Source organism: Furipterus horrens, unplaced genomic scaffold (assembly GCF_987537825.1).
Source record: "Furipterus horrens unplaced genomic scaffold, mFurHor1.1.pri manual_scaffold_10, whole genome shotgun sequence".
Classification (NCBI taxonomy): domain Eukaryota; kingdom Metazoa; phylum Chordata; class Mammalia; order Chiroptera; family Furipteridae; genus Furipterus; species Furipterus horrens.
This window is the reverse complement of record NW_028327180.1, coordinates 87,229,082-87,246,957: the sequence shown is the minus strand read 5'-3', so window position 1 is coordinate 87,246,957 and position 17,876 is coordinate 87,229,082. Positions and strand designations below refer to the sequence as shown.

Genomic DNA, 17,876 nt, shown 5'->3' with positions numbered 1-17,876 from the left:
CCGGGATGGCATTTCCACACATAATCTAAAACGGCTGAAGGCCACAGAGTCAGGCAGGGAGAACTCATCCCACAGGAGAAGCAGAGCTGAGTGTGACAAACCACTTAGGGCAAGGCCGCAAGCAGAAGGATGGCTGAGAAGTGAGAAGGCTGAGATGAGCCTAGAGAAAGGAGTGGAGGATGGGCTAGGGAGAGCAGTGTGAGACCGAGGCTGTGCGAACACATGGGAAGGTTCAAGTGCCACCCTGTGCACTGCTGGCTGTACAGTGTGGGACTCCTCTGCTAGCCCAGTGGAGGTGGGCAGGACCAACCAGTCCACCCCGTCCATCTTCCCCACAAAAACTCCATGGGCACAGAGACGGTGTCCAACTGCAGCATCAGTTACACAACTGATCAGGAAAACATTCATGGATGACTGCAGTTAATGACTACCAAACCAAGAAAATGTACAAATAATGGTGTTACACTAACTGACAGGCATACCCTTCATAATATCTAAAAGAGATGGAAGAAGAAATTATCTAAGAGCACTTACTACATTGTGGAGGTACTGTAACTTTAACCATATTCCAAGTATGTCAGTTGGGGTAGATAAAAAATGAAGGAGCAGTTCAAACAGTAAGGATGAAGTGGGATGTTATACTTATTATATTTGAAGAACTTGGAAGAGAAGTTGAATTTAGAATGAAGAAAAAAAGAATCCTTTCTCCAGAGGGGTACCCGGAAGTAATTAAGCTCTAATGCTCTAAAGCATCCATTATATATAATGAATTAACTTTCTTCCTATGAATCTAGGATGATACTAGATCTTTGGAGAATTGGGAGAATTGAGAAAATAGTCATTTTGTGTGTGTGTGTGTGTTCTGTAGTTTTAAATTAGGATCCAGAGTTAAGAAGGTCAGATCTTTAAAATTTTGGAATTTCTACAGGTTTTTATAATTTCATATTTGTTTCATTTTGATGAGATCAGAATGAGAGAAACCAGTAACTTGTAGTCTGAGATTCTGGGCAAAATCATACCTATAGAACCTAAGGTCTATGGAATATCATGGCATTTTTCCTAAGTCAGATTTATTTAGCACATGGATCCTTGATTATTTCCAAAAGATACTGTAATAATTCTAGCAGAAGAAGTGACCAGAGGGAAGTAACAGTGTAGTGGGAGACCGCACAGCTTAGGAACTCTGTGATTTGAATGGACAACAAACGGTGACCACTTAAGGGAAAGCTATAAAACAGATGCCATCAGAAGGAAATGGCCAGAGAAACAGCAATTGGAAGAGAAAGGAAATATGATGATGCTCCCATTGTCATGAAACTGACAAGCATGCTTCCTGGGATTGCAAGGAAAGCAAATGAGGCCCACAGCACAGGCCGAGTTTACTATCCTAAGATAACACAGCACTTCAGTTAACACTGGCGTATATATACGGCACTTCAGTTAACACTGGCGTATATATACGGCACTTCAGTTAACACTGGCGTTAGAGTCAGCGTGGTCTGGGGTATTAGATGTGTGTTCTTCCTAAACCTTTCTAAGCCTCTGACTACTCACCTCTAAAGAGAAGATCAAAATGATAGATCCTTCCTAGGCTTACTTTAAGGAATAATGAGATAACTTCACATTAGTATTGTGGCTGTTAGTATTACATACAACATGAGAGCCTACTCACACATTATTCACATTACATTCAAATTTGACAAATATTTATAGGCAATTACTATGGGCTGGGCTCTTTGCTAGGTGATTCTGCACTTATTATTTGTTCACTTAATCTCCATGATAGCAAATCTTTTAATATGTATTAAAGTTACAGATATTTAATACTAAAACAAGAGCAGCAAAAACCCTGCAGGCACTTAGCAACACTTAAAAATTTCTAAACATTCCCCATTTCCTGGCAGTGATTTGTTAGTTACCCCCAAAACACAATGGTCCAGGCATCTGCGGAGTCTCTTACATTTCTGCTTAGCACAGCTTTAGCGGTTCTCCCGGCCATCAGATTTACTGTACAGGGTTGTACACACAAAGCCACAGATATTATATTTTGTGGTGATGTAAGGCTTTCCCAGGATAATTTTTAAAGTAGTAGCATTTTTTTTTTTGCCCTATGGGACAACTTGAAAAATAAAAATCAGGTAACTTTATCATATAACCAAGGTTGGTTGAAGCTTGCAGGTTCGTGAGCCTGGTTCCCTCCATGTTCCCCGACTGAGTGTGGGCAGTTGTCTCACATGATCCATGACAGTGTTGGCATTGGCCATCTTTTCATACTAACTCTGTTGCAATGTTGTCAGATCCTGCTTTGGTTTCATTAAACTTCTTTTTTTTTAAAGTATATTTTATTGATTATGTTGTTACAGTAGTCCCAATTTTTTCCCCCTTTGCTCCCCTCTTCCCAGTACCCCCCTTCCCTCCAGCAATCCTAACCCCCTTAGTTCATGTCCATGGGTCGTGCATATAAGTTCTTTGGCTTCACCCTTTCCTATATTATTCTTAACTTCCCCCTGTCTATTTTGTACCAACCAATTATGCTTCTTAGTCCCTGGACCATTTCCCCATTTCTCCCCCTTCTCCCTCCCAGCTGATAACCCTCCAAATGATCCCTATATCTATGATTCTATGATTCTGTTCCTATTCTGGTTTGCTTAGTTGGACTTTTTTTTTTTTTTTTAGATTCAGTTGTTGATAGTTGTGAGTTTGTTGTCATTTTAGTGTTCATAATTTTGATCTTCTTTTTCTTGGTGATGATGAACTCTTTTAGCTTTACCTTTGTCTGGGAAGCACTTCATCTGCCCTTCCATTCTAAATGATAGCTTTGCTGGATAGAGTAATTTTGGTTATAAGTCCTTGCTTTTCATCACCTTGAATACTTCTTGCCAGTCCCTTCTTGCCTGCAGTTTCTTTTGAGAAACCAGCTGATAGTCTTATAGGCACCCCTTTATAGGTAACTCTCTGCTTTTCTCTTGCTGCTTTTAACATTTTCTCTTTATCTTGAACCTCTGGCATTTTAATTATGATGTGTCTTGTTGTGGTACTCTCTGGGTCTAGCTTATTTGGGACTCTCTGTGCTTCCTGGACTTGTATGTCTATTTCCTTCACCAAATTTGGGACGTTTTCCTTCATTATTTTTTCACATAAGCTTTCAATTTCTTGCTCTTTCTCTTCTCCTTCTGGCACCCCTATGATTTGGATGTTGGCACTTTTCATTAAACTTCTTCCTGTACCTTCCTGACCAGAGGGCTGCTCAGAGAGGGTGACAGAAAGCCGGTGACTTAGTGAACTCTTTGTGGCAGCAATAGAAAGCATGAGGGTGAATTCCACATCTCAGAAAACACACATATAAGACAAATCAGAAATGCATCAAGAATGCTAAGAAATAAATGAAAAGCTGAGTTGGTTAACAGCTGAAGTCAGTACAAATATGGGAATGATATACCCATCCAGTGATACGAATACTCATGCATTAATAATTTAAAAATAAAGCCAGCTCCATTTCTCATCTACTAATGAGCTATGACCCAAGGATAATTCATTTTCCATCACATTCCTCTAATATTTTCTTAATGTAACTGCCTGAGCCTTAACTGAGGCCTAAAACCAATATACACAGCGTGATAGTGGAAAACTATAATTATTGTACCATCTCTACTTGTCTTTTACTATAGGGAGACGACACTTTTTATTTCTAGGACTCTGATGCTAACAATGGAGGCTATGGCTTCCTAGGTAGAGAAATCTTCCTTACTGCAGCAAGCAAGGAAAAAACCAGGGAAGTCTGCCCCTCTTAGTCTTTCAACACGGCAGTTTTTACAACAGTCTATCTCTCGCTCCTTCCAAAATGCAACAAATACATCTACAAAAGACTTAACAGTGTTAAAAGCTTTGTTTACTTTGTATTTTCCTGGAGGAAGAATCATTGCTGATAAAACAGGATCATTCGTGGAAAGAGAAAGGCCCACACTCACAATTTCGCTAAGTGCCATTTAAAACATCAGCAGTAATAATTTACAGTGTATCCCGTCCGAAGGGTACACTCAACTGCCGCTGGAGAGCCTAAAATCAAAGGAAGCCTTAAGTATTCGCTTATAACTTCAGACGGCAAAGGAGTGCTTTCTCAGCCCCTAAAAATGACATCTCCTGAAAAATTATCAGTGTTGTTGACAATGAACAAGCTTTTAAAAATAAAGATTAACAGCGTGCACACCCATAACAATTATAAAGTGCTGGGCATGACAAGGGTTGCCTGCAGAGTAGTATGTTTTGATAGCAGCATGAAGAAAATAATTTTTTTAAAGGGACTTTTCTTTTTGCCAACCCTTTGGGAGGGGAGAACAACAAAACTTTTAAGGATGTATAAAAACGTCCTTCTTCCGTAAAGCTAACATCTCTCTCCCTTCTTCTCCCCAAACACTCGGCAGGTAGTATTGGCTCTGAGATGCCACCTAAACGTAGGACTCTTCCTACCGTTAAGAGAATAAGAACCAAATCACAATAGATTCTGGCGTGTTCTTTTCCCTCTTAAACATTATTTATGAAACAAGTGAGAAGCAGTCTTGCACCAAGTAGCCATTACAGATGGCTGGGAGGCTGGGATGTTCTGGAAACGAAAAGTTATAGATGATGCTGATGGACCGTAGTGACAAGGAAGAGAAGCTCAAAGATTTGAAAGGCTAAAGTGCCAGTTCTGTTCTCTTAAACTGTCGTGTCTGCAGCACACAGACCCACACGTGGGAGCTTCCATTAGCCTATGGATGGCGTGAATCCAGGTTTGCAGTGGGGCTAAACTGCAAAGCCGGGAGAGACAGGTGTTCAGTACCTTTAACACCACATTTCTCTCTTCCAACTGGTCTCGCCTGCTCTCCTCATCACCTCGTAGCACACAGCTGCTCAAGCCATCTTCCACGTGAAAGACTAGTTAATATGTGGCTGATACAGAAATCAATCTCTAAGTATCAATAAAAGAAGAAGCCATCTCCTCATCTGAGAGGCTCTTAGAGGACCTTTGAGTCAGATGGATCCTAAGAGAACATTCATTTATTCATTCCTTCTCTCATGAAAAAAAAAACTGCTTTTCCTCCATACGGCAGGTACTAGTCTAGGAGCTAGGGATACAGTGGTAAACAAAGCAAATAATATTAACAAAAGTTAACAGTAATAAAGTTACTAATCTTGCATAGTGCTTTATACTCAAGATACTGCTCTAGAAAAAATAACATTTACATAATAAAATTTACATAGTTATATAAAAATAAATGAACTATTATAATCCAGTAATAAGTTTATGAGGTTGTGCTATTATTATGCACCTTTTCCAGATGAGTAAAGTGAAGCACAGAAAAGGTCATGTAATTTTCCTGAGCTGATACAGCTAGTAAAGGGTGGAGCCAGGATTTGACCAGGAAGTTGCTGATCCAGAGCCTGCTCCTAAACATCAGTCAGTAACTGTCTTTCTCTGTCCCTGCCATCATGGAGATTATATGGTAATAAGATAAGCAAAAGAGGTAAGTATATATTTAATTGTATACTCTACACATACATATAATATATAGATAGAAATATAACTGAGTAATTCATACATGATGTAATGACAACAAATAAGGCTACTAAGAGATATATTTTCAATAGGTGGTCAGGGAAGGTCCCCATGGGGAACTGCCATTTGAACAGAACCTAGATGAAGCGAGGCTAGGTTTTCATACATTCAGGTAGTTCTCAGACTGTGATGTGTGGAACCCCCAGGGCCCTGGCACCTGTGGCTGGTGACAGGGAGATGGGGTGGGCAGGGCATCAGGCTGAATGTCCCAGTCCCCAAGCACAGCAGCTCAGCTTCCCTCTGGCCCCGGTTTGGGGGTTTCAAGTAAAATTTTACTTAAAAAAGATTCCACGGCTTTAAAAAAACGTGGAAAAGCACTGGTCACATTCAACCTCTTGAGTTCACAGGTAAAGAAACAAGAGAGCAGAGGAGTGCTTTGCAAAGGGTTCACTCGCATCACATCAGCAGGGACGATAAGAAGAGAACCCAAATTCCCTAACTTTGAATCGAGTAGACTTTCTAGACCACCAAACTGCCAGCTTTAACTCTCCTTCCCGTCCAGGATGCTATATTAATCTTTAGAGGGTATAGAGAGAAGGCTTCATCTAGAGACTGTGTTTCTGAGTTTGGAAACTTCCCCCCAAACTCCAGGCTTAGCAACAGTAAACACACATACACTCACTCTCTGTTCTATTAAACTGCTCCCACCTCTGCCTCATATTCTAATTTATATTTTTTCCTTATCTTAACCCAATAGAGCTTTTCTTGTGTTATTGCAGACATTTCTTTTAATCTACTTCAAATCCTTTGTGGAAATGTGTATGTGCATGAGGAAGGGGGTATTTGCCTTGGGTTTGGCATGAATACACAACTCTGAGTCTTCAAATAAATGAGGAAGTGATGGTGCACATCTGGACTCTAGGACCCGACAGATGACAAGAATGAATTTTGGGGTAGTCTACTGTCCACTGGCCCCCAAATCACACAATGAAACATTCTCAGTCTCACTTGAAGTTTGGACCTTCTTCTACAGAAACTCTGGCTGCTGTCGTTGTAACTGAGAGCTGACCAGAGCCCTCGGTAACTCTTCCATTTCCAGCGTCAGTGACCTCCGTTTAAGAAACACATACCCAGTCAATTGCTTCCAAATTTAAGAAAGAACACAATCCCCACCAGCCAACTTGAATTCTATTGCAACCAAAAGTCTCCGAGTAACTGTCTCTGTCCCCAGGATAAACAAAGCAAGCAAACTTAGTACGAAGTGTCAATCTATTGAAACTGGGCGTATCTGTTTAAAAAAGAAGAGGAAGCAGCTGGTTCACACTGTTGTCCACAATCAATCTCAAGTGAAAAAGGAGGTACATTTCGAAAATGGAAATCAGCCTCACAGTACAGATGGGCTTATAGATGGCCCTTCCAATTTTTAATAATCTGCATAATTTATGTGTGAGCAAGGAAAGGCGAAGACGCCTACTGCCCCCCTCTCCTCTGACTTAATACAAATCACTTTGATTTACTCGGGCAACGCTTCACGGTCCAGTTAACTTCTTAATTAAAGACAGCAAGATGTTCACGTTCCATGCAAGTGGCGCGGGAAAGGCTGTTTGGCGCGCAATATGTTCAGCTGGGAGCTGAAGCTGTTTTGCTCACCGAGAAGCCACCGAAGTCTTGACTTGGTTTCTCAACTAACCAGAGACCTGGCTCTCCTCAGAGCAACTAAATCATCGTCCCTGGCGCGTCTTCAAACAAAGCTTGTGCTTGTCTGCCACCGCATCACTCTTTCTCCCTTGCCTCGGGCAGAGCACGCCAAATCCAATCCTCACTTTGCTTCTCCTCGCCGGCCTCCGCCCCATCCGTGGTCTGTTGCAGTGAGACGGCAAAGACCAAACGAGGCATGTGCTGGGGGCTCAGCTTCCAGGGCTCCAAGCCGCTGCCCCTGCTGCTGAGCTTGCGCACTACTTCAGACCCCGCAGCCGGAACACGAGGAGAAACTGAGGCAAAGCAGAGCGATGCAAGAAGGGAGGAACAGTGAGTCCTGAGGGACTAGAATCCTAAGAAGCCAACCTGATTTCTGGACTTCTGCATGAGGAGATGCACACAGGCGCACTCTCATTCCCACAATGAAGTCCCAGTAACTTCAGGGCCTCATTCTAGAAATGAGCGCAGAGGAGAACACAGCGACTGGCGGAGGTGACAGCCAAATGCAGAGCAAACGCCCGTCCACCGGAAGCAGCCGCTGCTCAGCTCCAGGCCTTAGGAAGAGCCAACCACTTCCTCAGATTTTCTGGGTTTTCATGAGACTCATTCAGTATCAATTTTTTTTTTAAATGTCCACTCTACAGGTATTTAAATATCAGAAACAAATTCACCTTAAAAGGAAAACATTGTGTGAATACACTGTATCTGTCGGCTGGATTCAGTTTGTAACGTCTGTCATGAGCCTTCCTATGAATAGTTCACTTAATAGTTTATAAGGTGGGTCACTTAAATGACTTTATTCGCCCCTCACAATAAACTTAGGAAGTAGAGAATATCATCTCGGTGATTAAATCAGACATGACTAAGCTCAGTCGTGTATTATCCCCTGTTGTGTCCAGTGTTCCTTTCTTAGTGCTCTGAATTCTTTCAGAGAGTTAACAGGTCTTCCTCATGAGAGGGAAATAGCATATACCTGTATAACTCAACTTCCTGTACTGAACACAGTGTCATGAGAAATTTAATTAGCACATCAACAGCGTGTTGATGTGGAAGAACACTGAAACCCTGGATTTTAGTTCTGACTTTCGTTGGGTATAACTTGGGTAAGTCCTACCTGCTTTCTGAGCCTTTGGTCCCCAAACGGTAAATGAAATGGCTGAGCTGATGCATTCTTAGGGGCTTTCAACTTCCACCCTAGATCTGTCTTGGTCATTCAGGCTGATGAAATAAGTCTCAATTCACATAACGCTAGAATCCAAATGACATTTAAAAAAACTCAGTCTTTCATAAGACAAAGAGGTAACAGATACAAATGTAAAAATTCATGGGAAGGATGACCTGCTCAGAGTTTCCGAGTACAGAGCAGCTTGTCAGCTTTCATAGATATGGACAGACTGGGATCTCCCCAACCTCCACGTTGTACGTGCAATTCCGACTCCCATAGGAACCGACATTCAGGCTGGCTTTTATCAAGCAGTGCCATGGGTGCTTGTTTTAATCTTTAACTATTTTACATGTTTTGCTTCTATATCATAAAATGAGTGGAAATGTCACTGCTGGATCAAACTATATAAAGATATTTTAAGGTACTTGGCAAACACCATAAAGCAGTGTTTATTTTTCCAGGAAAACTGTGGCAATAATCTGTAAGTGCCAGAGCTAGCAAAATTTTTTAAGGAGAATAATGAGAAAAAAGTAAGGAGAACATTGAAAGATTGTAACTCAGTGAAAGAAAAACTTAAAACTAAAAGCTATGACTATGAAACAGGTTTCCTCAGTGGGCACTGAGTTAGTAAGGAGAAGGCATCGAGGAGAGGGTGAAAGGCCTTTTGGTTCAGAGGAAGTACAAAGACCAATGAGGCGTGCAATACGTGATGTTGATGATGTTGACATCGTCATTGTCATCATCATCATCATCATCATCATCATAAGGGAGTGACAGCAGGAGTTACTGTTTCTGGAACACTCACTTCATCTCAGTTTCTGTATTGAGCACTTAACAAACATTATCTTCCTTATTTACAACAACCTATGATGTAGGCATTAGTATCATCTCACTTGCCTGGGTATAAAAACAAGGAGTTGCCAAGTTAAGAAGTGGCTCAACGATCACTCATCTGCCAAACAGTAGCACTGGTTGCCACCCCACACCAACAATACAGCACATGAATTTCACCATGGACTTATAGCGTCCCTTGATAGAGGCAACATCTATGAATCCCATTTAGATATGATTTCATAATTCTATAAACAGCTTCTGGTAGCAAGAAATTCCTGAAGTATGTGACTTTTCATAGGATAACAATTTTTGATGACATATAAACGCCTTAAACCTTTAAAAATAATTTCCCACTTTTTGTTTTAAATTAATTTTTAAATCATTCCTCCAACCTCTTTTCCTACCCTCTCCTGTCCTGAAGTTCTAAATCCAACAAAATAATATAAACCCCAAGTCTAGTTTGAAGTGAGTATGGACACAGATCCACTATGCAGTTTCCCACTGCTGTAGGCCTAGCACATAGCGAGCAATAAATGCTACGTTCCTTTCCCTTCTCCCTTTACATCCAGTTACTGCAAAGGCTCTGTTTAGTTCCGCATTATGGGAAGCAAGGTAAGAAACCTCTCTGAATACGTTAGGAGTCTGCCACTTTTGTCCAAAATGATACTTTGTGATTAAAGATCTCCTTAGTATTCCTTCATTCAACCCATCAGCCAGGAGCTCCTGTCAAAAACGTGGAGTTGTATTTAGCAATTAAAAAGATGCCTGTCGCACTAAAATGGGGATTTAAACAGGGAGTTTTTTTATGGCATTACATCCCTTAACTTTACAAATTCCTTGTACTAATGAATTTAGGTGGCATTTCTAGGGACAGGCTGTTCTTGGATGTGATGATAGAATAGTTAATTTAGTGTGTCCTTTTCAGTCTACTTTCTGAGCGGCATGATGCTTTACTACTTCTATGCATCCACGTGGCTGAAGCTAGAGAGTCCCGGGGCTTTCTATTCCCAGATGTAACATTTTATAGAGAGGAACATTTTCTTACCAATTTATCTTCCAAAGTGATTACTATCACACTAATCAATTTGTAGTGACTTTACCAAGGTTGCGACCTTCAATAATGAAATGGGATACAATATTGAACACTGTGTGGATTGCTTACCCAACCTCAATTCCTCTCAGATCAATAAAACAGAAAACCAGCATGAAGTCTGAAGTCGAGTGATGCTTCATTAGTCATCCTCACTTGGAGGGGCTGAGTAATCTTGTTCAACTGGACACTGGGAAAACCAGGAGGTGCGCCCTATAAAATAGAAGCGGCTATGGCCTATGGAGAAATGATACTGCAGATGAGCTTACAGAGAAGCGTCTTCTAGAGGCATTCTGTAAGCACTGGTCAGGCACATCAGAAAAAAAACAGTAAACTGAGGATGCCAGGTGGGGAATGGAAAGCTGCTACATGTGAGGCTCATGTGAGCTACATGTGAGGTTCATGTGAACATCACGTGAGTTTATGGTCAGTAAGTATGGCAAAATCTATTGGTTGCCTGTCCAACAGCCCTTTGCCAGACCTTCTTTGCTACCAGAACCCCAGTTTTGTTCAGCTGGCAACTATCTCTGTGCTTGAGGGATGGGGAGCCCTATATGCTAAGTCGCCAGCTCCTAGTGTTATTCTTCTGCCTTTTTGATCCAACATGTTTTCACTTCCTGTGACAATTCAAAGAGAGACTAATTCCACCTTGGTTGTCACACCTCATATGTTATTCTATATTCCCTTCTCTGGTCTGATGTCATCCAAAAGAAATATAGTGAAGGTCAATGCACTGAGCCACTTTTATCAATAATATCTCTCACTAGCCAAACCAAGACACAGCCTAATTGCAGGCAAAACTATCTTATTCTTAAGTTGAACATTAAATAGATGGTTAAAAAAAGATCCTGATAAAACGACAATTTATTCTTAAAATTATTTGGATATGCAAATTATCTGATTCTATTTATATGAAATTCTAAGAAATGTTAAGAAAATGTGTAAGACAGAAAGCAGATCAGTGGTTGCTTGGGGATAGGGTTTAGAGAAAGCGGGTGGACCCTTAGGATGAAGGCATGAAGAAATCCTTGGGGTGACAATGTTCAATATCATGATTTTGCGAATGGTCTCACAAGTATATACATATGAAAATATGTATAAAATTACACATTTTAAATATATGTAGCTTACACTATATCAGTCTTACCTCAAAAAGCTCTTAAACTTTTAAATTTATTTATATGTAAAAATTTACTGTTAATATATTATTTGGAGGAAAAGTACAGAATAGAATTCAAAGTATGATTTTGTTAAAAATATACTGATGGTAGATGGCTGAAAAAAAAACACAATTGTTAGCAGTGTTTGCAACTGCAAGATAAATTTAAGGGACGCTTTCATTTTTAATAATTCATTACTCAATTTTCACCAATATCTACTGAGCACATACTGCATGCTACAGACTTAGCAACACGGCTGGGGAATGTAGTCAGGAAAATCCAGACAATCTCTTGGTCTTCTAAATTTATATTCCTTAGCAAATAAGAAGGACAGTTATAAGGGGGGGAACCAGGATGATGTCTGTATATGGCTGTTGTGCTCAATGGATTGACTGAGGAGGGTCTTTCTAAAATGGTGATATTTGAACTGAGAGCAGACTGATCAGAAGGAGCCTTGCATGAAAAACATCTGGTAGAGGATTTTATAGGCTCTAGTGAGGTGCAATGGGAAGCCAATAGAGAACCCTTCGCAAAGGGATGGAATGACTTGATATTTTGACAAGACGGCTTTGGCTGCATTTTGGATTGTGATATTAAGAGTGAAAGGCAGCAGAGAGAGGGGAAACTATTGCATTGATACAGGTACAAGAGACGTTGGCTTGAACTGGGAGTGGCATAGAATGGAGAATGTGTTTCAGGAAGAGCTCACGTGACTTATTGATATATTTTATTATAAATGTATTTCTTTATGCAAATATAAATTTTCTTCAGTTGGAAGATACTTATGTTGTTATAAGAAACATAAAAGGCTAAAAAGCTTTATTTTCTATATTTTCAGTTTTTAAGAAAAATGGAAAAAGTGAATTTTAACATTTTATTTTCTTGAAATGGTTATTTGAAAGCATTGAATTTCATTACTGATTTTTCAATATTAAAGGGATGTTTTTGAAATTATCATTACTTTAAAAAATAACTTATTTATTTATGTTTGTTTATTTATTTAATTTTAGAGAGAGGGGAAAGGAAAAAGAGAGGGAGAGAAACAACACTGTGTGGTTACTCTCACTCACGCCCCCAACTGGAGACCTGACGTGCAACCCAGGCATGTGCCCTGACTGGAAATCGAACCAGCGACACTTGGCTTGCTATCATTACTCTTTAATCTTCCAATCAAGTGTATCTTTCAGTTGTGGTAAAATGATTCTTTGTTTTCTGAAATGCTGGCTGAAATACTTGCTAGAAGTTCAATTCCTGAGATATACCAGGTGCCCTTTTTTAAGTCTTCTAAAACACATTTCTCAATTCCTTTATAGGAATCTACTTCTACACCAAGAAAACTTGTTTCAGGATATTTTACTTAGCACATATCAACTATTCTACCCGTGATCTTAAAATCTGCTCTTGTGCACATAAGCAGTCTAGCCAGACCATTTATGTATTTATAGAAATATCACTAATCTAGGTTAGAGACTGGCAAACAACGGCCTGCAGCCTAATTTTGTGTCTCTTGGGATTTTTTAAAAAATCATTTTTAAAGAGTTGTAAAAAAGCAAAAACAACAACAACAACAAAAAAAATCCTGAAATATTTACTTCTGGTCAACACCATTAGAGAAAAATAGTCCGAACTAATGAGTTAAACAAGTTTAATATAGATGAAATTATTCATCTAAAGTGCAACAAGTAACTCAAACCAATGATTTATCTAACCAACTTGCCAGGGTGGGAGAAGTAAAGACAGATCAAGAGCTAGACCACCAACTTACACCATAAACCAAAATAAACTCAAAATGGATAAAAAACTTAAATATAAGTCATGACACCATAAAAGTCCCAGAGGAAGACATAGACAGGAAAATTTCAGATATCCCATGCAGCAATATTTTTGCTGATATATCTCCTAGGGCAAGGGAAATAAAGGAAAAAATAAACAAACGGGACTACATTACATTAAAAAGCTTCTGCATGGCTAAAGAAACCATCATCAAAATGAGAAGAGAACTGACCATATAGGAGTACGTATTTGCCAGTGATTCATCAGACAAGGGTTTGATCTCCAAAATATATAAAGAACTCCTATGACTCAACACCAGGAAGGCAAACAATCCAATTAAAAAATGGTCAAGGGACCTGAATAGACACTCCTCCAAGGAGGACATACAGATGGCCCATAGACATATGAAAAGATGCTCAACACCACTAGCCATCAGAGAGATGCAAATTAAAACCACAATGAAATTATCACCTCACACCTGTCAGGATGGACATCATTAATAAATCAACAAACAACAAGTGCTGGCGAGGATGTGGAGAAAAGGGAACCGTAGTGCACTGTTGGTGGGAATGCAGACTGGTGCAGCCACTGTGGAAAACAGTATGGAATTTCCTCAAAAACTAAACATGGAACTGCCTTTTGAACCAGCGAGTTTGCTGCTAGGAATACACTCTAAGAATCCCCAATCACCAATTCAAAAGAGCTTATGCCCCCTTATGTTTATAGTAGTGCTATTTATAAAAGCCAAGTGCTGGAAACAGCCAAAGTGCCCATCAGTAGATGAATGGATCAAAAAACTGTGGTGCATTTACACAACAGAATTCTATGCAGCAGAAAGAAAGAAGAAACTCTTACCTTTTGTGACAGCATGAATGGAACTGGAGAATATTAGGCTAAGTGAAATAAGCCAGTTGGTGAACATGTGTTAATGACCCCTGGACATGGACAACGGGGTGGGGATTGACTGTGGGAGTGGGGGGTGGGATGGGCTGAGGAGGGCAAAGGGGGGAAAGCTGGGACAACTGTAATAGAATAACTAAAAATCTTTAAAAAAATTTAAAACTCAACAACAAAAAAAGAGCGATGTGTATCACAAGTATTTCTGGAATGCTTAAAACCGACCATCTCCATTCAGTCCAAGGCAGAATCATCACACGAACCTCCTCATTATGGTTTCAGCCTATTACTCCTTACTGGGATATGGCTTCCTCAAAGACAGTGTGGTATGTTTACAATACTCTCAGTACTTCAAGTATGCAAGCCGGGATGCTATGAGTTTCAGGCAAGTTTTATAATCATTGTGTGGATGAACTGATTTGCACTTCTTGATGACTTTTAATGCCATGGCTTCCTCTGTTTTATTAGGCACACAAGGAAAAACATTTCTTGGCAATTCAGCAGTTGCACTCAGTTTAATACAAGTCGGTAGTTTAGACAGTATTCAGTTTAAAATTACCCATTGTATCAACTTGCTGAGTTTCATTAATTACCCTAATCAATGCAGATGATGCAAATGACACGTTGAGGAACTTCCCTGTTACTCTTCGCTTCCAGGTGGACATGAATCAATCCAGGCAAAGCAAATTCCCTCTAACCAGCAAAGTCCACCACCCACCAAAAAACAAAAATAAGAACCAAAGGAAAAAAAAAACAACCCCAAACACACTCATAAGCAATAATTAATTTTGATAATGTAGGTTAATAAAAGCAAGATATCTAGGAATCACTATCATGGCCAAAGAGAAGGAACGAGAGAAAAAGCTTAGGAACGAGACTATGGTTAACAGAAAAGCATCAGCATTACTGAATGGAGATGCTTGCTCTGCTACTTCATAACTACGTGGCTCTGGCCATACTTCCTTTCTGAGCCTCCATTACCTGTATTATCACCCCACTACGCCACCCATTATACTCAGCTGATGGCAAGACAGATTTTCCCCGATTTAGATTCCAGAGGAACAATCGTTCCTTCTCTGAGACTTACCGGTCGGGACTGGATTTCTTTGGCGTACAGAGGTTGCAAGAATTCTGAGTCTCCTTCTAGCTTTAGACCTTTTTCTGTGATTCTCAAGTTTCCCATTCCATCCTAAAACAGGGGCACAGCAACAACATGAAAAATGCAATTAGTCAAAATTTCAAAACACCTCAGGTTTTCAAATATTGAAATGAAGATATTGCTTTTTCTTTTTTTCCCCCAGAGAATAGAATGAGGGGTTCGGGTTCAAACAGAACATGAAATACTAGGAGGCATTGTTTAAGGCAATTATGCATGCTGCCCTCTTTGCTCACTTAATCTAAGAAAATTCTATTCCAAGCAATCTGTAAGGACCCCCAGCCGTTCCCTTGCCCAGATGAGGGAGGCCCTTCTTCTAGGCAGTGCAGAAAGAATGCAGGTAGGAGGTGAATGGCAACAGAGAAAAGGATGATTCCCCAGGTTAAAGTGAAAGATCCTTTTTCTGATGCTCCATGCAGGAATCCCAAACTGGCAGTCTGTTGGACAAATCCAGCCTTCTGACCTGGTGTGTTTGGTTCACAACATGTTTAAAAAGTCTTAAGTAATTACTAACAATTTTACTAATAGTTTATTATAGAATTAAAATATATACAAAGTAGAAAGAATAAGAAGCAAACATTTATGTACTTATTAATCTTCAACAAGTATCAATTTATGTCTCTCGTTATCTATCACACCTACCACACTGCCCTGTCTTTGTTTAAAGTTAACTATAATACCATTACCATACTAAAGAAAAAGTCATTCCTTAATATCATCAAACACCCAGCATCAATGTTTGGATTTCATTAATATTTATCTCTTTATTTTATTTATTTGAATCAAGTTCTATACTGCAATTGGTTGATACATAAAATAATAGGTCATCTCCTAAAATCTCCTAAGTCAGTCAGTTCCTCTCTCATAAAGAGATACACACACACACACACACACACACACACACACACAATTTGATAAACAAAACACATCATTTTTCTAACAGCATTGCCCAAAGTTTAGATTGTGCTGAACATTGCCATAATTTCATAGAATGTGTTCCTCTGTGCCCCTGTTTCCTGTAAAGTGGTAGTTAAATCAAGAGGCTTGATCAGATTCAGACTCAGTCATCTAGAAAGAATACGTCCTAAAAAATGGAATATATTAGTTTTCTATTGCTACTATCACACATAACCACAAACTCAGTGGCTTAAGACAACACAAATATAGTGTGCCTCACAGTTCTGTATGTTAGAAGTCTGGCCCAGCACACAAAAGACTAAAATCCAGGCATTTATTTCTGGAAACTCTAAGGGTGACCTCATTCCACAACTTCTTCTAGCTTCTTGAGGCTGCCCGCATCCTTGGTCTTGTCCCCTTCTCCCCTTCGAAGATGGAAATAGCTGGCTGAGTCTTTCTCGCATCCAGTCACTCTGATGAGTCTTCTGCCTCCCCCATGCACCCCTGGATAATCCAGGATAATCTTCCTATTTTTAAGATCACCTTAAGAGCAAACAATTTCACCTGTAACCTTAACACTCCCTTGTCATGTTATGTACCATATTCATGGGTTCTGACATGGGGACACTGACATCTTTGAAATGGAGGGCATTTTTCTGCCTAAACATGTGGTACTGCTCTACCAAGAGGCACACAATGTTCTTGCTGTATTGTCACCAATCATTGGTGATCTTTGCCTAGAGGTTCCATTATTTCACTAGAGTTGAAATTGGTGATCAAAATATCAATAGTTCGATTATTTCTTCTGAATTTGTTAGCTGGGATGTCCTATCAAGAGAAATTGCATGTCACCAACTATTACCTTAAATTATACTTTATATAGGAACTTGACAGATGCTTGATTTTTCCTCCTTTATGTATTGATCTTCAAAATACCCAATTGGTTACCTAATATCCTCCAAGGATGACCAATGAAATATTTATTTATTTATTTATTTAAAAACTTTGTATTTATTGATGAGAGAGAGAGAGAGACATCAATTTGTTGTTCCACTTATCGATGCATTCATTGGTTGATTCTTGAATGTGCCCTGACGGGAGGTCGAACCTACAATCTTGGCATATTGGGATGACACCCTAGCCAACAGTTAGTTACCCAGCCAGGGTGAGATTTTTATTTTTTAAATATCACTATGATTTTCTTTGTCTTTTTTTCTCCTAAGCTCCAAAGACCTTTCTTTTACCTCTGTAACTTGTTCCTTCTACTCTGTGACTTTCTAAGTAAATTTTTCTTGTGAAAAAATTAAATAAAATAAATACCACTATGAACATTTTGATTTGTTTCACTCCAGGACAGTTTTTATCCCTATTGATGCTCTCCCTGTCCTATCCTTGCTCGGTCTCTTCAAGTTGACTCCCAAGTCCTTTTAATATGACCTGGCAGGTCTTAATGGCTCATAGCTTCTGGTAGGACAAGCTACTCCTGTGTTATCTTACACATGCACTGCCCCAGACCTGGAAGCAGTTTCTAATAAAAATCCCTGGTTCATTTTGGTGGGAACTGGTCTTTAGAGATGACAAGCTGGGAGCTTTGGCTACGGAACTGGCCCTTGTTTCTGTGGACAGAGCTAGAAAATAAGTTATGTTTTTAAACAGAAATACCATGAGTT

The 17,876-nt window shown here is 39.7% G+C and overlaps 1 protein-coding gene across 2 annotated transcripts in view; it reads right to left on the bottom strand.

The window, feature by feature from the left end:
* The window catches only part of SGCD (sarcoglycan delta), a 372,537-nt gene that overhangs the window by 172,690 nt on the left and 181,971 nt on the right, over positions 1-17,876 (bottom strand). For both annotated transcript variants that reach the window (XM_090288487.1, XM_090288486.1), the window contains exon 3: positions 15,241-15,342. In XM_090288487.1, coding sequence (XP_090144613.1) covers positions 15,241-15,342 — 102 coding nt within the window. The remainder of the gene's footprint in view (positions 1-15,240; positions 15,343-17,876) is intronic.